Source organism: Manis pentadactyla, chromosome 4 (genome assembly GCF_030020395.1).
Source record: "Manis pentadactyla isolate mManPen7 chromosome 4, mManPen7.hap1, whole genome shotgun sequence".
NCBI classification, from domain to species: Eukaryota; Metazoa; Chordata; class Mammalia; order Pholidota; family Manidae; genus Manis; species Manis pentadactyla.
The window spans coordinates 26,910,821-26,935,715 of NC_080022.1; the positions used below are offsets into that span (position 1 = coordinate 26,910,821).

The window sequence follows — 24,895 nt, forward strand, 5'->3', positions numbered from 1 at the left end:
TTGTGTTTTAGGATTCCAGCTTCCCATTTGCCAATAAAGAATCCATTGGTTCGGAACTGGGGAATTCCTTTGCATCAAATATTAGAATTAAAGAAGAACCTTTGGATGATGAGTATGACAAAGCAATGGCACCACAGCAGGGACTACTAGACAAAATTAAAGATGAACCTGACAATGCTCAAGTAAACATTTCACCTTTTCTTCCCCCCTTCTTTTTGTGCCACACATGAATTACTCATTTGAGAGAGGAAGTTCTTGATTAAGAAGTGAAGTAGTTTGTTGATAGGGTGAGAGGAGACTCTTCATGAAGGTTGAGGCAGTTTGAATTATCTTGTGAGAATAATGCTGAGGAGTCATAGAGTTAGGTGAAGCTTTCCCTGAGTAGTAATTAAGGCTTTTAATCCATTTTGTCCTTAATATCACTCTTATATGATTTTTATAGTTTTGTTGCAGGATTAGGCAAAGTGTGAGGCTTCAAGGATTTGAGATTCATATAGCAGATGTGGCTGAAGGTGTATGGTGGTTTATGAGTTTATGGTGTGATTGAGCTTCTGTAAGGTAATAAGCCCTTTTGCAGTTACTACTAATGAAGTACAGGCAAATGTATAGATTTAAGTGTTTTTCAGGAGGTATTAATGAACAGATTGTCTATGGAAGGGTTAATGGATTGATAAACCTGTTCATTGGATCAGTGGCTAGAAAGTAAAGGAGGTATTGATGGAGGTTATGGGATTTCAAATTGGAGATCTGTGAGGAATAAGGGAAAGTAAGGATAGAGCTCTGCTATTTTAAGGTTCCTCTGGAGTTGAAAGTCATAGATATCTGCAACTGAGGTCCTGAAGTCATCGAAGTTATATGTGAAGTTAATGCCATTAATTACAGTGGTTGGAATGGATTATATAAGGTGTGGTAGTCATTTTGGAATGTAGGAAGAGGACCGAAGGACCACAGAATAGCAGCAATGATTTGAGTACTCTATGTTTTATATAGATGGCATGAGTTCAAGGCTAAGAAGTAAAGATAGCATGAATTAGCTATTTTTCTGAAATGACATTTGATCTGGAGAAAACTTATCTTTCCCTATCTTTCTATTATAATAGGGGACTGAGAATTTAAGACTCCTGTGGAAGAGATTTTTTTCATTCAGATGTCTCTGAGCAGGTTTTCTCAGTCTCAGCACTACTGACATTTTGGGCCAGATACTTGTTTGTTATAAGGGGCTATCCTGTTACTATAGGATGTTTAGCAGCAGCCTTGGCTTCTACCTACCAGATACTAGTAGCATCCACATTACCCAGTGTCACCAGACATTGCCACATGTTCTCTGGGAAGGGGGCAAAATCGTCTTCTATTGAGAATCACTGTTTCATAGTAAGGAGATGGAAGAATAGGTGATTTGTAGATGTAGATGATTTCTTTGAGTCAGATTGATGCTCAGTTAGGCAATCTGGTGTCTAGTGGAAGTAACAATCTGGTGTCCAGTGGAAGTAGCGATGTGGGGTAGTGATGATAAAGCTGTTGTATGAGTTGAATGAGTATGAGTGTGGTGGCTATGAAAATATGGTAGAGTAGGTATATGAAAATATCTGAGTAGATTGTAGTTGGAAAGCATGTTAGCAGAAGCAGCAAAATGGAGATCTTGGATATCTGAATTAGGGATTACGAAATATCCTGACATGTCCATTCATGTGGCAGTGTATACCTTAGATTATAACCATGTCTATATACAGGGCAGAACTCCTATTTCTTTACATGCTCCAAAGTAGACAGGAGAAATCCATAAAAAATGAATGTTGCCTTGGTACCAAAGGCATTACTTTCTCTCCTACATGACCCAGTGACACTTTTCTTGGGTTGAAAAAGGCAGTTAAAGCAAAGACCCAATTACATTGGGGGAAGAGGGCATCAGGAAGCGTTATTTGTATTACTGTTTTGAAAGCAGTCAGAAGTCCCAGTGACTGGAGAATACCGATAGGATGCACAGTCAGGACACAGAAACACCTACATTTTTATAAGTTATTCGAAGTATAATAATGTGTATAAAAGTGACAAATATGAAGTTTCATCATTTGTGAGGAAGAATTTCCCCAAAGGCTCACCACCTGATTGATTGAACTCTTGAGAACCAAGCAGGAGGCTGTGTAGATATGGGAATAAGGTTCAAGAAGCATTCTTTACCCTGACCCCACAATAAGCAAGTCCCAGCATGTGAGTGAGTAAACCTAGGTTTTCTATGAGAAGTCCTCTCTACTATCAGCTATACCAATCCCGTGGACTTAGACCTCTGATCATTCTTGTAGAAATTCCTCAGGGGCCTCATGTTAAGCTATAGATAACCTGTTCTTTTAGTTTTCTTCCCCTTCCCTCCCTCTTATCTGCCTTTCCCCTTCTCCCTCTCCCTTCTTCATTGTCCTGTTCTTTAGGTATGTCTACCCCATGACCATTGGAAATCTGTATTCCTTGCTGTCAATACTGCCTAATGCTTTATCACTCTTAATTCATTTCCTACAGACTGCAAAAGGCAGCTCCAAAATGTTATTTTCATAGGCTCTAAAATAGTGCTATTAACCTAACTCTCATAAAATATTAGTAGATTTAACACTGTGGTCAGCCTTTACTTTTGACAGTTACTACTAGTAACTTTTTTCATGGTTTAATAAGGTGATAGCTTTAGTTCATGGCACTTTGTCAAAATTTCCCTTGGCTTTTCTCTTTGTTGAACTTGTAGTTTTGCTTTCAGCTCACTTCTGAATTCTCCTTTCTATACAATTCATTTTGGTCTTAATTTCTTTACTTTCCCATATAAATCACCTAAGGTGCTGAAGTGTGTGTATAATACATTTAACCACTACCCATTTGCTCTTGATTATTTCTTCATTAATGATTTTCTGGGTTCTCCAGTTATCATCCTCCTGCCTCTGTCACTGGCATAACATCATTTAGCATCCCAGTTTAATTTTATTCAAATCACATTGCATATTACTATATATAACTTTTTTTGTAGTGTTTTACAGTTAGAGATACTTTTACCTATACTATGTTGTTCATCCTCCTATATAAGAAGGCCATAGTAGATGACTAAGTACATAGTAGTACAAACTCGCATTAGTAGGTGAGAGAACTGAGGTTCATGGAAGTTAAGTTAGTTACTCAAGACTATATGACCAGGAAGGAGGTAATTTGGGGCCATACTCAGTCTTACTCTTATTAGTCTGCCAGTCTTTCTGTAAATAGAAGTTAATTTTTAAAAATGCATAGAGAAGGTTTTGAAACAGAACTTTTTTTTTCTTTTCAAAGAAAAACATGTTTTTTATTGTACATAAAACGCACGAATCTTAGTGTACAATTTCAGTGAATTTTGACATGTATATACTCATGTATCCATCACCCAGATTCGGTTATCAAACATTTTCACTAGTTTTTCCCCCACTTTCACCTTAAAATAGACATTTAAAAAAGCCAGAGACTTCATTTACCTTTTCTATAGGTTTGAAAAGCTGGACATTCAGTGAATATTACATTAAAATCATAATTTTCTTTTTGCTCATAGTAAAAGAGCTAATTTGTAATCTCTCACTGAAGTAAATGGATTGGATGGGTAAGCAAAATAATTGTCACAATAGTAAGTCATACAATCTTGGAAAGTAGAGTGCAGTAATTAAATGTTGGTCTTTTTGTAATCATGTCAGGTTAACTTGGCTTATAGGAACTGGGTTCATTTCCAGAATTCTGTTTTGGGATACTGATACAGATCTTCCTTTTTGGTAAACAAAGGGAAGGTAAAGAATTTGCTATGTTTTGACACCTGTGTTTCTGTTTCTGAAAGCTTTCGAATCATCAGATTTTCACTTCTCAAGTTACTAGTTGTTGATTTGTTAATTAAATATTCTTAAAATTAGTCACTGAGGGGATACTATCAAAACATGATTCTGCCTTGAAGGCATAGTGGAGTGTACAAGCAGAGTACCTAAGGTAGATATTTACTTTTAATACGTAAGTAATACGTACTTGAGGCTTAAGGAATGTATCTGAATTCGGAATAACTCACAGTGATAAAGAGGGCTGACTGGAGACCAGTAAAGTATGCCAGTGAGTATTGTTTCTTTCTGGACTTTTCATTACTTGAAATTTGCTATAATATATTTTATATAAACATAGGAATGTCAGGATGAGTATAATATTGGAAAATCTTTTAATATGTACCTTCATCAACTAATCAGATAAGACTATATAGATACCAAAAGGCATCTCATGTAATTCACTGTGCATTTCTTACAATAGATACTGTCTTGATCATGGTAAGGAAATATGTACTTCAGATCAAAAACAGTCATTGAATTTAAAAGTAAAATGATGGAAACCTTCTGTTAATAATTGCTAAAAGAAAACAAATTATCGATGTCAGCATTATTATTTAACTCTCGTTGGATTTTCGACCCAATACATGTTAAAGAAATTAGAAGAAATATGGGAAAAAGGGGAGACAGATTGTCATCGTTCGCGGTAAGGATCTTTATTAAAGAGTAATAAAATTCATGAAAGTTGAGTGGAGTAGCTAGTTGAATTTTAATTATATATAGCAATATTTCTATAAACCAGTTTCCCAGTTAGATAGTATCATGAAAAGGTACCCTATTCCCTACAGCAAAGCAACTAAAAAGTGCTTACATCAGATGAAAGATACCTTGAATGAATGGACAGACTTAAAAAAAAAAAAAAGTAAGATATCAGTTATTCCTGAATTAAGATTTAGTTTGGTACAACTCTGATGAAAATATCAGTAGGCTCTGAAGAATAAATAGGAATACACATACACACATTACACATATGTTCTGAAAAATAGGAAGGTTGATAGTGGCAAGCTCTGTTAAGTGATCAAACATCCTACGATTATTTTCATTAGGATAGTTTGATATTATATGATTAGACAGGCTGATAATGATCCAGAATAGATTGCCACAAAAGACACATTTTTAAAGGAATTTGATACGTTAATGCTGAATGGAAGGAATTCACCAGCTAACCAGAGAAAGAAAAATGCCATTTATATATCAAAATTAATAAATCCCAGATGGATTAAAGCAGGGATTGGAAGATTATTAGCAGTTGGCCAGATCTAGCCTGCCCTCTGTGTTTGTTTTGTTTGTCTGCACACTGTTCTTATGAATAAAGTTCTGTTGGATCATTGGCACATTTATTCACTTTCATACTATCTGTGAGTGCTTTTGCTGTACTTGGGCAGAGTTGAGTAGTCATGACAGTATGGCCTAAAAGTCGAAAATACCTAGTATAGTTGGGTCCTTTGTAGATGAAGTTTGCTGACTTTGGATTAAGGGACTGTATTATAAACAATGAAGCCACTTTCTTAGTATTTTTTTGTGGAAGTAGAACTTTGTAGGAAATAGGAATCACGAAGGTAAAAACTGTCAGATTTTTGACATAAAAATGGAAACAAGTACATTAACACTACCTTGAAATACATATTGAGGAAATGTTGATAACATGCTACAGAGGGTTAATATTGTTACACTGCTTTTTCGTAAATGGATCTTAAAAAAAGAATCAAATTTGAAACAACAGTGGGAAAAGACTTTTAAATGCCCCTTTTTAAAAATTAAGGTATCATTGATAAACACTCTTACGAAGTTTTCACAAGAAAAACAATGTGGTTATTACATTTACCCTTATTATTGAGTTCCCCCCTCCATACCCCATTGCAGTCACTGTCCATCAGTGTAGTAAGATGCCACAGAGTCCCTGTTTGTCTTCTCTGAGCTACACTGTCTTCCCTGTGACCCCACACACACGATGTGTACCAAGCATGATACCCCACAGTCCCCTTCTCCCTCCCTCTCACCCACCCTCCCTCACCCCTCCCCTTTGGTAACCACTTGTCCCTTCTTGGAGTCTGAGTCTGCTACTATTTTGTTCCTTCAGTTTTGCTTCGTTGTTATACTCCACAAATGAGGGAAATCATTTGGTATTTGTCTTTTCCGCAAATTGTTAGAATAATTTAAAAATTTTTAAGAAACAGTCTGTCATTGTGTATCAAGAACCTTTTTTACTATGTACCTTTTTACCTAGTAATTCTATTTTAAGAATCCTTTTCTTTGGAGATAATCCTAAATATGAGAGTGAGTATTCACAAGAATATTAATCCATGGCATTACTGATAATACCAGATGTATAGAAAGATATGGATCAACAATAGGTTGTGGTTATATAATCTCAGTGCCCATGCTGGACCTTCAAATAGAGACCAAGACCAAAGAAAAAGCCAGTAATACCCATCCTATCTTACTATACTTAAAGTTTTAGTATTTTGTTCATTATGGATTTTTGCATATTTGTTTTTTTTAAATATTAAGTATATTTCTCTCGATTACTGAGATTTTTGGTGCCTTAATTTTGTGCCTGAGGGAAGTGCCTCAGTCACCTTACCTCAGTCTCATCCCTGTGGGATCTGACACATCTCTTAAATAATTTATATCAACATTCCTTAAACCTGAGTACCACAGAAGGGGCTATGTTGAAGTTGCCTGATAATTCCAAGGATAAAAGGTCTCGTGGGGTTTTGTAAGTTTCAGTATGATATACTATGAATTACGAGATGAAAGTTAAATTTACACTTAGGGGTTTCATGGTATAATCATATAACTGTAAAAGCAGACAACAGTGCCGAAAACCTGTAGTATAACTCAGCTGCATGTGGTTATTCATGACTAAAAATATGTTTACATTCACTCAAAAAAAATCATTGAAATAAAGACACAGTTTTAAAAAATACTATTTAAAAATTTTCAGGTTCCCTAGAGTACATCTATAGACCTCAGGGATTCTTGGACTCATAACTTAAAAAACACTTAATATCTGGTCATTAGAAGTTATTTTGAAGTAATATGTAATAATATGCAAATATTCATTGATTCAAGTGATCAAAAAATCATAAGAATTGTATATTCAGCATAATTACAACTATGTAAAGAAATAAAACCTCTGAATACAGGAGTGGAAAAGACTGGAAAGAAATATACCAAAAAAACAACAGTGGTTATTTTGGGGTGATGGAAATGCTAGATTTTTTTTCTTATTTCTACTTGCTTAAATTTTTTACAGTGAGTGTGTATTACTTTTATAATAAACAGCAACTTAAATAATGTAATATTAAGAATTTAATAAATAAATTATAAAATCTGGTGGTGCTACAGGCTAATTAGGTAGCTACTCTCATTCTTCGTGTACTCTCAGCATATACAAACATATTATCCCTCATTGTAATTACAGTTTGCTTGCTATTATTTCGTAGTAATGTTAATGTAATGAATACTTTCCACCCCTATATAGCCATAATAAAATGTCTTGAATGTCTGGATTTCTTTAGATACATTGTATTTATTCTTTTCTCTACATATTTATTTCCTTTTTTAAAGGAGTATAGTCATGGCCAACAGCAAAAAACTCAAGAGGGGGAACTGAAAATTAGTGCTGTGTTTTCAGTCAGCGGCAGTCCTCTTGGTAAGAAACTGAACTAAATAAATGACTCATGTTTGTTTATTCTGACCAATGTGAGAGAGAGGAAGTTTTGCTTGTATTGGTAAAGTAGGCAGTTCTCTGTGCCCATTTAGAATGGCTTTAATTGTATATTGCATAATTAGTATTGGGTTTCAAGACTAGTTCTAGAAGAGAAAGGAAGGATATATACTTAAAATTCATGGTAAAAAATAAAACATTTTTCTTTCAATTTTTTTTAAAGCTCCACAGTTGACTACTGGCTTTCAGCCTTCACTGGCGTCATCTGGCATGAATAAAATGCTTCCTTCAGTTCCAGCCACAGCTGTTCGAGTTTCCTGTTCTGGTTGTAAAAAAATCCTTCAGAAGGGGCAAACTGCTTATCAGAGGAAAGGGTCTACTCAGCTTTTCTGCTCTACACTGTGCCTCACTGGATATACAGTTCCACCTGCCCGCCCACCACCTCCTACCACCAAGAAAACTTGTTCAAGTTGCTCAAAGTATAGCAGAATTCTCAATTATCTTGTTTCCTTTCTTTTAAGATACTTTATTTTTATCTGTGTATTTTTTAATTTTCTACATTCCCATGTTTTTTGAGATACATCACGTACTGACATGTTGCTGCTTTCAGTCTCTCTGGATGCTAGGTGCTCAGCTTTCTTTTAACTTTAAATAAGGTGCCTTTATATATTAAGAGATGTTTTTGAAGTCAACCTTTCCATCCTTATTAGTTGAGATGTTTTATAACACAAAAACTATACCATTTAGGGGCATCATATGAACACAATATTTTATTATAACTATAAGCAATAGATACTTAAATCTAAATACTTAAGGTTATGTTTCCTATTTTCTCAATATCTCTGAACTTCTCAGAGGTTCCATTTCAGTGTTTAACAACAAAAAATATGACCTTAGATCTTAATAAGGTTATCCTGATATATTTGAAGAATATCAACGAAATTTGTAAAGTAATTGTTAAAAATTATTTAAGTCAGAAAAAGTTGAATACCCTTGTTCTGAAACACTTTGGCATCTGTTACTAAACTACTCCAACCATGATTTATTGGTTTATAGTTTGTCACATGGATGGTGTCTTTTCTTGTCTCCCGAAAGGGAAAAAAGATGCTCCCTTTTCTGGTTCATTTGGGAAAATGCATATAGATAAAAGACTTAAATTTGAATATCCTTAGAGGTTTTTCTGGTAGTTATATGTACATTCCTTTATGTTTCAAGTTTAATTTAGCAAAAATAGACTTTATTTATACTGTTTGAATTAGCAAACATGCTTTTAAAAATGGGTGTTTATGTGCCACATGTCTAATTTCTATATTCTAGGATATTCATCATCAGAATTGAATATTAAATCGACGTGAGAATTACAGTTTTATAGTTTTTTTCCTGTTTCTTACTTTGCCATGAAATAATTTCACATAATAATTGCCTTTCATGCTGCTATATTTCATTCTTAACTTTAGGAATTAGCATTTTCTAAAATTTCAGTGATATTTTCTCCTTGCATAATCATAGTCATAAATGTTTCTTTCAAAGATTTATCAGTGAATTTCAAAATGACCATAGATAACTCGCAAAAGTTATTATGTGTGCTCTCTTTCTGTGTTTTTAGATTTTTGTTTTTAGATGTATGTTACTCTTCATCTAAATTTATTATATGGTCTATGTTGTAATTCTAGCAGTATTTGGAGACAGGTCATTTTTATCTACATCATATCTTGTCAGTGTCTTAAGCTTACTTACCTAATTCAGTCATTCTTTAAGATTATATATATATTTTTATGTTTAGTCTAAACCTTAAATTTTCCATTTTTTCAACCAGTCATTCCTTGACTCTTAATTGTTCTACTTTTATATTCACTTAGTATCCTTTTTTAATCCTTCATTCTTTTCTGTTTGCCCCTTTTCTTCTTTTGGGTACTTCTTATCAGCCTATCACCTCAGCTTCTCCATCTTCATTTTCTGTCTTATTTTTCCCCTTTCCCATTTTATGCAATACCTTTCTTTTCTCAGTCCTCAACGACTGATCAGTGTTGCTTTTCCTTGTGTTCCATTTCATTTCCTGAACTACTCGTTCATCTCCTTTTCACCACTTCGCTTTCCTTACCTTCTTTCCCTCTTACTTATAAAGGCATTGCAGCAGTTTGGAGTAATTTGATTTATCTGATTATAAAATTGTTCAGTTATATTGTATCTTAAATGTAAGGAAATTAGGTTCAAAGAAGTTAAAAGATTTACTCAGTGTCACATAGCTGATTAGTTTTGGCATATGCGTTTTTTTCCCCCAGATAGTCGATAGTTGATACAGTTAAAAACAGGTTTATTTGTATGTCAATCCCTATAAGAAGGATTACTGTTTAATTTGATTAGGTGGAAATAGAAAAGATACCTTTTGTAATGCTACTGCTATTTTTATAGACCAGTAGAAATGTACTTAGGTTGAAACATCACTTAGTTTGAAAGAAACCATTAGCTGTTCAGAGTTACAATTTTATTTTTCTTAATATTTTATTAACTGTATTTCTTAGCATTCTTGAATTTAACCTAAACTGTGAATGTATTTTGGCTAATTATACATTGATTTTTAGGTTTCCCTAGTAATAGGGACCTCACAATTTGTTTTTAAAAAGTTTTTCAAATCCTACATAAAAGAGGCAATTAGGAGGGTAATTTTGTTAATACTGTTAGAAAGATCAGGTTCTTGATATAGTGTCAGTCAAAGAAGTAACTGTTGCAGAGTTATACCATTTCCTAACTTTTACTGTCTGGTATGAGATTGCTCCTTCTCATTCTGGCATAAGATGTAAACAACTATAATAAGACATACTGTTAATTGGACACTGGGCATACTGAGAGCAATGAGAAATAACTTCCATAGTTTCTATAGCCTTGATTTATGCTACCAACAACCCTTATATCCGTAACTTTCTAGAAAACTCCTATTTAAGGCCTGGCTAAAATGTTACCATCTTTTGGGTAGCCTTTTGTGTCACATTGTCTGAAATTTCTGTTTCTTTATTTCTATTTCTGTGGTACATTATATGCATCTTCTTCAAATTATATTATATTTTTATATATAAGAATGCTTCTATTAAGGTGTTTTGTATATCATCTATCTCTTTCTCCCATTATACTGTGTACTCCTTGAGTTGCATGCCTGTACACAGGATTTAGCTATTGTCTGACTCAGTGTTACTGCTCAATAAATATCCCTATAAATGAAATACATTAAAACCTAGTAAAAAAAAGAACTGAAAAGGCAAAACAAAATGAAAAAAGAGCACTGTGGAGCTAACTAAGTATAGAAGATGAGGTATGGAGTTACATAATATACATGAAATCACAGCATAGTACAGTATCAGATGTTCTTGTGATGATACCCATTATGTTTACTGTTATCTTGCGTTAAAGCAGCGATATTTGTAATCTTTTCTATAAGGTATTCTATTAATCTGTTTAAGATGCAGGAATTAATGTAACTGTTTATTTACTTTTATGTGGGTGTTTACTCATGGGAGAGAGAGAGATACTGACTAGAAAATTTCATCAAAGTATTTTTAAAAATTGGTTTTAAAAATGGTTTACGTTTAAACTATCTGATTACTATGTAGAAAGACTGGGATGGGATAGAATAAAGGGTAGAGAGGTAGGGAGCCTTAAATTAATCATTGCCTTTGCTACTAATGCTTACAAATTAAGTTATTTAGATAGGGAAATAATCAAAGAATCAAAATCATATAACCATGCTAGAATAATATCACCACATAGTTTGAAGTATGTTTTTACTTTTAAAAGATAGTGTTTTTTAAAATTTCCAAGGGTAATAATTTTTAAAGAATATTTTGAAAATACAATAGAAGCTAAAGGAGAAAATTTAAATCTCTTATAATCTCACTTACTAGAGGTAATGAATGGTAACCATTTGATGTACATCCTTTTAATCATCAAACATAGTATACTAATTCTAACAACAGTTCTGTGAAGTCAGTTGTGCATTAGTTCCATTTTATAGACCAGACAGACCTTAAGGAACACAGCAATTTGTCAGTTTATCCAAGAAAACCCAGGTTTTCTGATTTAAATATTAATGCCTTTCCCTACACTATAATTGCCTGTTTTATTTGATTTTAACTCACAAAAGGAAGAAAAACATGAATTATACTGTGGCTTATTTGATCTTTGTTATCATTTTTAGAGACATTTTAAATCCAAAGGATGTGATCAGTGCCCAGTTTGAAAATACCACTACTAGTAAAGATTTTTGCAGTCAGTCATGTTTGTCAACATATGAACTGAAAAGAAAACCTATTGTTACCATAAATACGAATTGCATTTCAACTAAATGCAGCATGTGTCAGAAGAATGCTGTTGTAAGTTATCTTTTACTTCATGGGGGTGGGGAGGAGTCTAAGGTTGTGCTTCAAGTATAGCTTTTGATGGTCACTGCTTGTTTGTATGTTGTTTTGTTTAATTCCCAGATTCGACATGAAGTTAATTACCAGAACGTGGTACATAAACTTTGCAGTGATGCCTGCTTTTCTAAGTTTCGCTCTGCCAACAACCTCACCATGAACTGTTGTGAGAACTGTGGGGGTTACTGTTACAGTGGCTCTGGACAGTGCCACATGCTTCAGATAGAGGGACAGTCTAAGAAGTTCTGTAGTTCAACATGTGTCACAGCATATAAACAGGTACATGATTATTGTCTCTGTTCATTTCAGGAGGATCTAAATTTTTGGTAAAAATTGTTTATGAAAATATAACAAAAATATTAAGATCTTAATATTTTTTACATATAAATGGTATTTGTCAACTAAGTACATTATACAATGTTGCTGTTTGTTTACTGTTAATATAAAAACACACTAAAAGGGCTTATTAGCTTTACTATTTGTTCTTCCCTTTACAAACACCTTGTTATTGCTGTCTTGGGGGGAGGGGGGAACCAGTATGTTGGTATGCTTTATCCTTGTCCAAAGGACTCTTTTCCTGATAATGTAGCAAGTATTAAAAGTTACTTGGATTTACTCCATTTAAAGATGCTTCAACTTCACAAGAGAAAGAGATATAGGTTGAAACATATTTTTAAATTTATTTATTACTTTTAGCCAGCAAATACTAACATTTCTCATGTATTAATATACAGTGTGGTATTGAGAAAAGACTTCAATTTAAAAGTAAAGTAGATTTTGGTTTGATTCCCAGACTTTCTATTCAGGTAGAATCTTACCTTGGAGAAAGCAGTAAAACTCCCTGAATCTACTTTCTTATCTGTAAATGAGTATTATACTGCCTGTGCCACTGGTATGTTTTGGGGATTACATAAAGTAACAAAGAGAAGTACCTAATGTAGAACCTGGCACTTTGAAGGTCGTCATTTCTGCTAATTTCTTTTCTTCCTTAATTCATTCAACAAATATTAGATGTGATTTCTGTTTTGAGGGGCTATATGTCTCCTGGGGGAGATAGACATGTAACTGAGATGAGATGCTATGTGGAAGTATTATGAGGTATAGGGGGGCACAGAGGAAACATGATCAGTTCTACTTGATAGGGCAAGATGAGACTATCAGCATAAATTTCACAGAGGTAACTCTTGATCTAATTCTTATAAATCAAATTTGTGTCTGTAGTCCTGATTGAGGTGGAAAGGAGAAAAATAGGTTTGAAGATACAGAAGATATTCCAGAATGTAGGAATATGCCCACTTTGACATTATCTAACAACAAATCTAACAGATTTATCCTTGAAGAGAGAATAGAGATCTTAAAATGGGTGCTGGATATACTGTATAAGTTACCCTGAATATGTAACATGTTAATAGTATTTAACATTATTTGTCACTGAATCCCTGAGTGGGAACTTAAGGTAATAGACTCTTTGGTTATTTGTGTTTTGATGCTTGAGTTGTGCTCCCACCTTTACAGTTTACAGTGTGCTTTGTTATAATTGTAAAATACTTGACAGTGAATTTTCTAGTAAGTTTATTAACTTCCTTGAATTCACATTTTATTGCTATATATAGCACCTTTTGTGGGGAGGTTCTTCCAATTTTTAGGATAGCTTCAGAGCATGAATTCCCTGTTGAGTAATTTTTTAAAATACTGTTTTAAACACTATAGTTCCAATCAGTTAGTAGATGCCCTAATGAATTGCTTGTTGTGGCCAGCATTTTTTTTTAATGCAATAGAATGGAGAATATCAAAGAGTATCATGTGTTACCATGATAAATACTGCTCTGTAAAGTTTTTTCAGTTTTCCATACACAAATGTGTAATAATACACAAACACAAACCTTTTCAGAAGTATGTATATACTGGGTCACTTTGTAAAATTTATTTCTAACAGGACTGTAATAAAGGTTTGAAAGCCACTAACTTAAAATATTTCAACAGTGTTAAGTATAAACATTTCAAAGTAGTTATGCTTTTACTTATTTTGGGGGGAGGGCATTTTTTTATTATTAAGTTATCATTAATATACACTCTTATGAAGGTTTCACGAAAAACAATGTGGTTATTACATTCACTCTTATTATCAAGTCTCCCTGTCATGCCCCATTGAAGTCACTGTCCATCAGTGTAGTAAGATGCCACAGAGTCCCCTGTTTGTCTTCTCTGAGCTACACTGTCTTCCCCCATGTGCACCAAGCATGATACCCCACAATCCCCTTCTGCCTCACTCCCCACCCGCCCTCTTTCACCCCTCCCCTTTGGTAACCACTAGTCCCTTCTTGGAGTCTGTGAGTCTGCTGCTATTTTGTTCCTTCAGTTTTACTTCGTTGTTATACTCCACAAATGAGGGAAATCATTTGGTAGTTGTCGTTCTCTGCCTGATTTACTTCACTGAGCATAATACCCTCTAGCTCCATCCATGTTGCAAATGGTAGGATTTGTTTCTTTCTTATGGCTGAATAGTATTCCATTGTGTGTATGTACCACATCTTCTTTATCCATTCATCTACTGATTGACTCTTAGATTGCTTCCATATCTTGGCTATTGTAAATAGTGCTGCGGTAAATATAGGGGTGCATATGTCTTTTTGAATCTGAGAAGTTGTTTTCTTAGGGTAAGTTCCTAAGAGTGGAATTCCCGGGTCAAATGATATTTCTGTTTTTAGTTTTTTGAGGAACCTCCCTATTACTTTCCACAATGGTTGAACTAATTAACATGCCCACCAGCAGTGTAGGAGGGTTCCCCTTTCTCCACATCCTTGCCAGAATTTGCTGTTCCTAGTCTTTTCTATGTTGGCCATCCTAACTGGTGTGAGGTGATACCTCATTGTGGTTTTAATTTGCGTTTCCCTTATAATTGGTGATGTGGAGCATCTTTTCATATGCCTGTTGGCCATCTGAATTTCTTCTTTGGAGAAGTGTCTGTTCATATCCTCCACCCATTTTTTAATAGGTTATTTGCTTTTGGGTGTTGAGGCTTATGAGTTCTTTATATATTTTGGATGTTAACCCCTTGTCGGATATGTCATTTACAAATATATTCTCCCATACTGTAGAATGCCTTTTTGTTCTGCTGATATGCTTTTACTTGTAATTTGGCAAAAATGAATGTTATTTTATTCTCTTAATAGAAATCAGCCAAAATTACACCATGTGCGCTTTGCAAATCATTGAGATCCTCATCAGAAATGATTGAAAATACCAATAGCTTGGGAAAGACAGAGCTTTTCTGTTCTGTTAATTGCTTATCTGCTTACAGAGTTAAAATGGTTACTTCTGCAGGTAATATTGGTTTCATAAACTATATATAATAATAGTTAAAAATTATAGTTCTTGCTTTGTTTTTATAGTACAGATTTTTGTCCAAATTTAGTTGATTTTTATGGCAAATTAAAAATATTTCAGGTCTGCATTATAAAATAACACCTACTACCTTGATGACTTATTTTATGTTTTTTCACTTGCTTGACTGTTTGAGCACTTCCCCTTACCAAATAATTTTATAGTTCTTTAATGCATTTTCTTTATCCACACGTAACTTACTTCAGGATTCATTTATTTATTTTGTAGCTTCAGGGTAGATTGTGACTTTAAGAAAAACATTTTTAATGTTAAATTACTTTAGTCTATATGTGATGTGATAGTTGCTGCAACTTGATCTGGTCCCTGAATTTTCATATACTGTATAATACTTAATTTCTCATACATTTGCTACATTTGTATATATTACTCATTGGTTTTTATTTTGATTTGCTAAGGTGTACAAGTTCAGTGTAACAGTTGTAAAACCTCAGCAATCCCTCAGTATCACCTAGCCATGTCAGATGGAAGCATACGCAACTTCTGCAGCTACAGTTGTGTGGTAGCTTTCCAGGTATGGCTTCAGGAATCTTCCTCTTCTCCAGTCAGCAAGTCACTCACTATAGTAATGTAAACTTTCTAGGTGTGTGCGAGTACCTGCACTGCCTAAATGTCTATCTCAGTCCTCTGAATCTTGGATTTTTTGCTTCATCCTGTATTTGGAGACATGTCATTTAACTGCCTTCTGTAAAATTAAATGGTACTATTATTACCCAGATTATCTATTGGGAGGACATTAATATATTTTATTTTTTTTATTATTCTTTTTTTTAAATTAAGGTATCATTGATATACACTCTTATGAAGGTTTCACAAGAAAAAATGCGGTTATTACATTCACCCTTATTATCAAGTCCTCCCCCACCCAATACCTCATTGCAGTCACTGTCCATCAGTGTAGTAAGATGCCACAGAGTCCCTACTTGTCTTCTATGAGCTACACTGTCTTCTCTGTGACCCCATACACACCATGTGCACCAAGCATGATACCCCACAATCCCCTTCTGCCCCACTCCCCACCCGCCCTCCTTCACCCCTCCCCTTTGGTAACCACTAGTCCCTTCTTGGAGTCTGTGAGTCTGCTGCTATTTTGTTCCTTCAGTTTTGCTTCGTTGTTATACTCCACAAATGAGGGAAATCATTTGGTAGTTGTCTTTCTCTGCCTGAGCATAATACCCTCTAGCTCCATCCATATTGTTGCGAATGGTAAGATTTGTTTCTTTCTTACGGTTGAATAGTATTCCATTGTGTGTATGTACCGTATCTTCTTTATCCATTCATCTATTAATGGACACTTAGGTTGCTTCCATATCTTGGCTATTGTAAATAGTGCTGCGGTAAACATAGGGGTGCATGTGTCTTTTTGAATCTGAGAAGTTGTTTTCTTTGGGTAAATTCCTAGGAGTGGAAATCCTGGGTCAAATGGTATTTCTGTTTTTAGTTTTTTGAGGAACCTCCATATTGCTTTCCACAATAGCAGTGTAGGAGAGTTCCCTTTCTCTGCATCCTCGCCAGAATTTGTTGTTCCTAGTCTTTTCTATGTTGGCCATCCTAACTGGTGAGAAGTGATATCTCACTGTGGTTTTAATTTACATTTCCCTTATAATTAGCAATGTGGAACATCTTTTCATATGCGGGAGGACATTATTTTTGAAAAATGATTATTAGTTAAATTAATTTATTTTTTGGACATAAATGAACTCCTCCCCATTCAGTTATAATCTGCTCAAGGGCAAAGATTTTTTGCCCATTCACAAATTAATCTTAAATGGCTAGAACTGTGCTTTACCTACTAGGCACTCAGTGCTTGTTTGTTTGAACAAAAATTAGAGTGATCTATTTCTTTGTTTTTTTCAGAATTTGTTCAACAAACCAACAGGAATGAATTCTTCAGTAGTGCCCTTGTCTCAGGGCCAAGTAATTGTAAGCATCCCCACAGGTTCAACAGTGTCAGCAGGAGGAAGTAGCACCTCTGCTGTTTCTCCCACCTCCATCAGTAGCTCCGCTGCAGCTGGTCTCCAGCGTCTTGCCGCTCAATCCCAACATGTTGGGTTTGCGCGAAGTGTTGTAAAACTCAAGTGTCAGCACTGTAATCGTCTTTTTGCCACAAAACCAGAACTACTTGACTATAAGGTAAAATACAGAATCATGATAAAGGGTTTGTGTGTAAACTGGTCTACCTGTAAAATTATTTCTGACTTTTCATCTCTCAGAACTACACTATTTTGAAAGTAAGAGGGATAAGGATTTCCGTAAGATAAATCCTCCAAATGTTTAATTAGTACTTAATGATTATTTCTTTGCAGGGTAAAATGTTTCAGTTTTGTGGCAAGAATTGTTCTGATGAATATAAGAAAATAAATAATGTAATGGCAATGTGTGAATATTGTAAAATTGAGAAAATTGTAAAGGAGACTGTGCGATTCTCAGGTGCTGACAAGTCATTCTGTAGTGAAGGTAAAGACATGATTGATTATTTTACCTACTGAGCATGTTAGTTGTTACAAAAGCAGTTCATGATTTAAGCTATTACTGTGTAAGTTTATCTGCTTTTTCATTTATGTATAACATCCAAGCCTTTTTGTCTACACTTGACTCACTCTTTTCTGATCTAATCCTTCATATCATATAGATCTTAAAATGAAGGAAAAGATCCTCAAAAATATGTTGCAGCAGATGGTAGTGATACGAAAAACATTTAATGTTATTAGGTTGATAGGGATCTTTTAGTTCTTGCACTTATTTCTAAAGGGAACTCCTTAAATTTTGGTAGCACCTAAGATCATATGTTTCTTGTTTTAAACAGCTATTACGTTTCTGCATGTAAATGATCTGAATATGCAAATCAGTATAAGGTAGATTGTCTTCCTTATGTAGATGACTATTTTATATATTTAGAATATTCTAAAACTGAACAAGATTAGCCTCATGGACTTTCAAACCGTTTCATCACAACACAAAAGAAGAAATATATTTTACATTGTGACCCAGTATATAATCACATACCCAAATAAAACAAGAATATCATGGAAAAAACCTTGACTTTTACTATATGTGGTGCACTTTAATAATTTCTATCCTGTCTTATTTCATTTTAAAAAAGAAAATGATAGCATTGATTGGTGAGGATTCAAGTGTGAAAACCTTGTCTTAGAGCATTTAAGTTAAAGACATAGATAATTAGTATTTCTAATGTTGATTGTATCTTCCCTGATTTTTTAGGTTGCAAATTGCTTTATAAACATGACTTGGCAAAACGCTGGGGAAATCACTGTAAAATGTGCAGTTATTGTTTACAGACCTCTCCTAAATTGTTACAGAATAATGTGGGAGGGAAGATGGAAGAGTTCTGTTGTGAAGAATGCGTGTCCAAATTCTCAGTTCTCTGTTATCAGGTAAATATGATTCACATTCCTGGGTTTTTCAAATTTGATCATAATTATTCCCTTTTATTGTTTGATGCAGCGTGAAGGGCAATTTAAAACTTTTCAGTATTAAATGTATTATGTTCTCCTTTGGTATTAATATAAGATTTAAGGCTTTAATGTCACTGAAGTTAAATTCCTTTTGTTTTTAATTTCCTTGTAGAAGACATACCAGTCTTAAGACAGTAAAATACTGAAAACTGTAATTTTATCCATTTGTTATTTCAGTAAAATGAATTTGTCTTCTGAAGTTTTGGGGGAAGATAGGTCTTATTTTCATGTCAGTATGTTTTTTAATTTACTATTTATTGTCATCGCAATAATGTGACTTTTAAAATGTTTAATATAAAACCATTGATAAATAAGGATTTACCAATTTAGGATAGTTGACCTTCATTTTGTGATCTACATTCTAAGTTAATTTCTTTGCTTGCTAAGTGTGTCCTACTTTTATTCTGTCAGACCATAGATAATTTGTTTTTTATTCCTTTACTATCATCTGTTTCTTTTTCAGATGGCCAAATGTGACGGTTGTAAGCGACAGGGTAAACTTAGTGAGTCCTTGAAATGGCGAGGAGAAATTAAACATTTCTGTAACCTGCTCTGTATCTTGATGTTCTGTAATCAGCAAAGTATGTGTGACCTGCCTTCACAAAACAATGCAGGTAAAGTTCAACTTTAGTCTTTGATCAATGCCGGAACTAATTACTGTTCTACAGATGAGAAACTTTAAAACAGTTGTCAGAAAGTTTCATGAAAAGTAAATTTCATTCCATGCAAATGACATTAATATTCACATCCCTTTTTGTTTAACATCTTAGATTAAAGCTCTAAAAATGAGTTCTTTTAGTTTTCTCTGAGCGTATTGAGTCAAACTCTGTAAGAACTTTATGGGTAAGAATGGCAGTTAATATTTTGTAATTGGATGTATATACCTTGACTTCCTTATAAAGGATTTGAGGCTATAAGAAAGACTTAGAGTCTAAATTACACAGCATTTTAAACACACCACATGCTTAGTTAAGCAAGAGATGGTACATGAAATACTTCTAAGTTTCATTAATTAAAAAATAGAAAAAGGCCTGGTTAGTCCTGAAGTGACTTTGCTCCAACAGAATTTACTCTAACCTAAAAGCATTGTTTAATCTCCTTGAGTTATTGGGTTCTGTGTATGTGCATATAAATTACATGAGGTTTTCTTATTTTTGTTTGTTTTAATCAGCAAGTATTTCCATGGTGCCTGCTGCTTCAGCAGGACCTCCATCTCTAAGAAAAGATTCAACTCCAGTTATAGCTAATGTGGTATCATTAGCAAGTGCTCCTGCTGCTCAGCCCACAGTGAATTCTAACAGTGTTTTACAAGGTATGACTTAATTTGAAAGCATTTATTTAGTGTTTTTGAGGTTGAATATAGTGGTTCTCTGTTTTTTTTCCATCAATGATCATTTTCATGTGTTCGACACATTCATGTTAAGAATGGTGGCTCACTGTGGACTGCTAGGACATTAAACAGAGTTTATAAAATTTTCCAGATCTCTTTTTCTCATATTATCCTTGCTAGTCTTTCTCTGAATTAAACTAAGGTAATACATATTTTTATTATAAGACTTTTTGTTTATTGTCCAAAAATCAGCTTTTAATGCCAATGTTTTATATAAGATTCTAAATATGTATTTTATATCAGGTGCAGTTCCAACAGTAACAGCGAAAATCATTGGGGATGTAAGTTTCATTTATGTTTTTATTGATATTGCCACTATTTTCCATTTTTTTGCAGGATGAATATATCTAAGCTTATTTGCCTTTGTTATTATATAACATAAATTCTGTGAGCTCATTTACTCTTTGTTCAGGAACAGGATATTCTGGTTAATGAGGTCTTTTGTGTACTAAAGTTTTTTTGAATGCTTGCTATTTCTGTGTAATTATTGAAGGATTCTTTTATTGTACATAATTAAGAGTAAATTTTACAGAAGTCAGGCATAAAAATTTTTGGCATTTTGTAATGTAGTAATACTGTAAATAAATTATAAAATGTAGTTTGTTCCTCAAGTAGATTATGCTGTAAATAAGCATAATCTTTTATGCTTTTTTTAACTCAATATTTTTTGCTTTATGTCTCCTTTAAAAGAAGAAGAAAATAGTGGGAAAAACTTGTAACTAGAATAGAAGCATTTCTAGTGTTTCCTGAGATGACTTCCACATCATCTCTTTTCAGGTTATAAAAAAGTGATTCTGTTATTTCTAGTTACCTTGAAACTAAGTCTTCTAAGATTTAACTCAGTCAAGAAGTAACAGTTCTCATTTTAAACTCAGCCAGCATTCTTGTTGATCAATGTCTTATAGACATAGCATTTTTCTTGGTAAACAGAACTAGTAATTTGATATATTCAGAGTTGACAAATAGTTATCAAGACATTTGCTTTATTGCTGTTGATATTTCAGGAATATTGTTATATCCTACATATTGTGTTGAATATTTATGTTCTTTGTCTTCTTATAATTTCATTATAGTATGTCTTTTGAAATACAGTATCTCTTGTAATTAATGATAAACTTTTAAAAACCTCTTTGATTATTTATTTATTTATTTTTACTAGGCAAGTACACAAACAGATGCCCTGAAACTTCCACCTTCCCAGCCTCCAAGACTTTTGAAGAATAAAGCTTTATTATGTAAACCCATCACACAGACTAAAGCCACCTCTTGCAAACCACATACACAAAACAAAGAATGCCAGACAGGTATGTTCCTTGCACTTTCCTAATTTTTTAGGAGTAAGGAATATGGAAGTAAGGAAACTACTTAAACTAATTGAGTGCCTACTATTTCTGAGAGAATGTGTTTGGTTGCTTATACATGCATTTTGCAATTTAGATCTCACAACATCCCTGAGTTAGGTATTTTCACCATCTGAGACTGAACAGGTTATGCCAAAGGGAAGATAGTTAATTTATAATACCATACTGTGACTACTTCATTTAATTTACTTATTAATTACAATGTGGTATTAGGGCTAAATAGACTTTGGAATTGTATAGACAAGGTCTTAATTAAGAGGAACTGCTGTTGTCCAGAGCACCCTTATGCTTGAACTTTTCCATACTCTTATTTCAAATAAGTCAGTTCCTTTGGGAAGAGCTTTAGGGCTTTTTTTATGAATTGCCTTTCCCCCAGGCAAAAATCTCTGAGCTACTACTTCTCTGGATGCTGGGCGCAGTGCTAGTCTCTGACCTTCTCAGCTTGCCTCTTCTGGTTTGGAATCTCTGCCTCCAAGGGATCTGGGGTTAGGGTGGTGTGGACTCCCAGTTCTCCTGGACAGCCATTCCTGGAGTAGGGACTCTGTTCTGTGGGTGGAGAAAAGGGAGTCCGTATCCTGTCAGCTGTACTCACCGAGAGATTAATCTCTTCAGCTCAGAGTTGGAGGGGATGAGAAATGATGGTGGCCTGCTCTTGATTGGGAGCTAAGAGCCAGTTCTTCCTGGCCACACCTACCCAGAATGGAGCTTCTGTCAAGTTGAGCTGGCTGGAGTGGGGATATGAAGCAGATGGCAGATCAACGTCATAGACTTCCACTGTTCTTACTATGTTTCAGTAGATTTTCTTGATTAAATGTTTCTACATTTGCTTTATGCCCTTAGGACAATTTCCAAAACATTTATATTTAAGCAGTTTTTTTTTTCTAACATTTTTTGCCACCTTTGGTTGTTTTACTAGGGAAAGTCTATGGAGTTCCTGACATCTGAAGGTCCCAGAATTCTTAAACTAGAACAGAATCCTAGATTTCTAGATCTGGAAGGTTATCCTGTAGGCCAGTGCTTCTCAGACATTAATATGCATATAAATTACTTGGGAATTTTGTTGAGTGGATTTTGATTCAGTAGGATGGGAGGCACTGCATGTACAAGATCCCCCATAATGTCAGTGCCACTGGTCCGTGGGCCACACTGAATAGCAGGGCTATAGAGGACTCAGTCCTGTATTTTTACTCTATCAGTAGTGACTTACTTAGTATTATGTTGCTTAGTTATCAGATATCTTTAATCAGATCTTTTTTTTAATGTCCACTGGACCATGGTAAAATTGACCCCATATTATTTCCCAGCTGTAACCCTAGTCAATTGTCAACTTTTCACTTGTCACTAACATTACCTTTCTTCTACAGCAATGATTTTACAATTACATACATATTGGCACATAGGATGCTGTAAATAATGGTTAAATAATTGAATAAGTCCTCCATTCACCTTGCTTTTCCCTATTTTTATTTAAGTTAGTTTCCAAATTCTGTTTCATATAGAAACAGAACTTTTCATTTTAAATACCTTAGAACATCTGTTGTAAATACAAATTTTTTTGTTGGTATTCATAACCACCTTAGTTCAGGCTCTCATCAATTGTAATTGCCCCCTACTTTTATACTTCATATACTTGTTTTCCATGTTAAGATGGCAGCCAAATTAATCTTTAATGCCATTTTCATCATGTTACTCTCTGCTCACAGATCTGTAGTAGTTCCTCACTCTCTATTAGAAATTATTTCAAAATGTATAGTATAGCCTCACCAAAATGGCCCTTTAACCTGTGTAATCTCCTTTCTAACATGCCCTTATTCTGTCAACAGTATTCCATACCCCCTCTTCTAAGATCACTGTTCTAGTCCTTTCCATTCATCATCCAGATTATTCATTCATTCATTTTATCCTCACATTATTGATAGTACTGTGTTGCCCACTTTTTGTTAGTGTTATACTCAAGCCTGTCTTTGCTATCTCAGTTATTTCTTCTTTCAGTAAACTTCTAGTATTGTAGTCTATAATACAAAAATTTTATTAAAATATTGTTTCTAACCCTCTTTGTTTTTTGTGATTCTTTTTTTTTTTTTTCCATTAGAAGACACTCCAAGTCAGACCCAGATCATTGTCGTGCCAGTTCCTGTACCAGTGTTTGTGCCCATACCTCTTCATCTTTATACTCAGTATGCACCAGTCCCATTTGGAATTCCAGTTCCAGTGAGTAGTCATTTGGAGATGGCTAATGAATATACATGATACTGATTTTCATCAATTAAAATTTTACAACTCCATTAAGAAACTTTCACTTTGTTAAAATATACCTGATCCTCGCTATTACCATATTACTATATTACTTAATATGGAGTATATAAAGGACGAATTTGGTTTGTATCTTGCCTTCTCACAGAAGGCTATGATACAGCTTTTTAAAACGTTTCATACACAGGCCACTCAAATAGAAGAAACTACTAGCAGGAATATTTTAATCAGTAGCAGAAGTATCTTTTGAATTTATTTATTATTTTAGTACTTAAATAATCTCACAAATAATAGTTTTGCAACAAATGTATTGCCCAGGAAACTCTTCAGTCTGTCTTTGGTCTTTCAGATGCCTGTCCCTATGCTTATCCCATCCTCAATGGATAATGACGATAAAGTGACTGAGAGTATTGAAGATACTAAGGAAAAGCTTCCCTCACATCCATTTGAAGCTGATCTCCTTGAGATGGCAGAAATGATTGCAGAAGACGAAGAGAAGGAGAAAACTTTATCCCAGGGAGGTTGGTATATTTTAAAGTAAAGAAAGAAAAAACACACCTTCAGATTTTCACATAACTCAAGTAATTTTATGTATCAGACAGTTAAGGTTTTTCTAAAATTTTTATTTGTGTTTAAATACCAAGTCTGTGGGTTTGTTAAACTTACTGATACATAGGAAAGTGTTATTCTACCTTATGAAGGAAGCAACTGATACTCAGTATAGTTTTTAGTTCCTAATGGTTCCAGAAAAATAACCTGTAAATCCATTTCATGATCATTTTCTGGTTTTATCCCTGTATTCAGCGTTGTGGTCCCCATATAAGAATTCCCTGTTGTATAATACTCAGCATGTTGACAGAAGGTAAATAGAAACTTAGGATGAAAAACTACTTTGGCTTAAAATAACCTACATATAAATCCCATTCTATGAGTATAGAGTAATAACAGTGGTTAAGTTAATGTGTTTACTCTAGGCATTGTCCTAAAATGCTCTATGTGCCTTGCCTCTTTTAATCTTCACAACAGCAGTTCTGGTTGGTTACTGTTTACTTCAGAGTCCTCATTTGGAAAATAAGA

The 24,895-nt window shown here is 34.1% G+C and overlaps 1 protein-coding gene across 9 annotated transcripts in view; it reads left to right on the plus strand.

The window, feature by feature from the left end:
* Positions 1–24,895, plus strand: part of ZMYM4 (zinc finger MYM-type containing 4) — a 190,647-nt gene that overhangs the window by 140,397 nt on the left and 25,355 nt on the right. For 5 of the 9 annotated variants that reach the window (XR_008996962.1, XM_057499994.1, XM_036911942.2 and 2 more), the window contains 16 exons: positions 12–182; positions 7,431–7,515; positions 7,754–8,009; positions 11,720–11,894; positions 12,003–12,215; positions 15,110–15,260; positions 15,737–15,852; positions 17,196–17,471; positions 17,645–17,795; positions 18,561–18,733; positions 19,278–19,428; positions 19,986–20,126; positions 20,448–20,485; positions 21,364–21,508; positions 23,658–23,776; positions 24,168–24,339. Coding sequence is in view for 8 of the 9 variants with exons in the window: in XM_057499994.1 (XP_057355977.1) it covers positions 12–182; positions 7,431–7,515; positions 7,754–8,009; positions 11,720–11,894; positions 12,003–12,215; positions 15,110–15,260; positions 15,737–15,852; positions 17,196–17,471; positions 17,645–17,795; positions 18,561–18,733; positions 19,278–19,428; positions 19,986–20,126; positions 20,448–20,485; positions 21,364–21,508; positions 23,658–23,776; positions 24,168–24,339 (2,533 nt within the window). In the remaining variant the exon portion in view is untranslated. Of the gene's footprint in view, positions 1–11; positions 183–4,281; positions 4,504–7,430; positions 7,516–7,753; positions 8,010–11,719; positions 11,895–12,002; positions 12,216–15,109; positions 15,261–15,736; positions 15,853–17,195; positions 17,472–17,644; positions 17,796–18,560; positions 18,734–19,277; positions 19,429–19,985; positions 20,127–20,447; positions 20,486–21,363; positions 21,509–23,657; positions 23,777–24,167; positions 24,340–24,895 lie in introns of those variants that run through there. The other 4 variants (XM_036911948.2, XM_036911949.2, XM_036911947.2 and 1 more) reach the window with 3 other exon arrangements.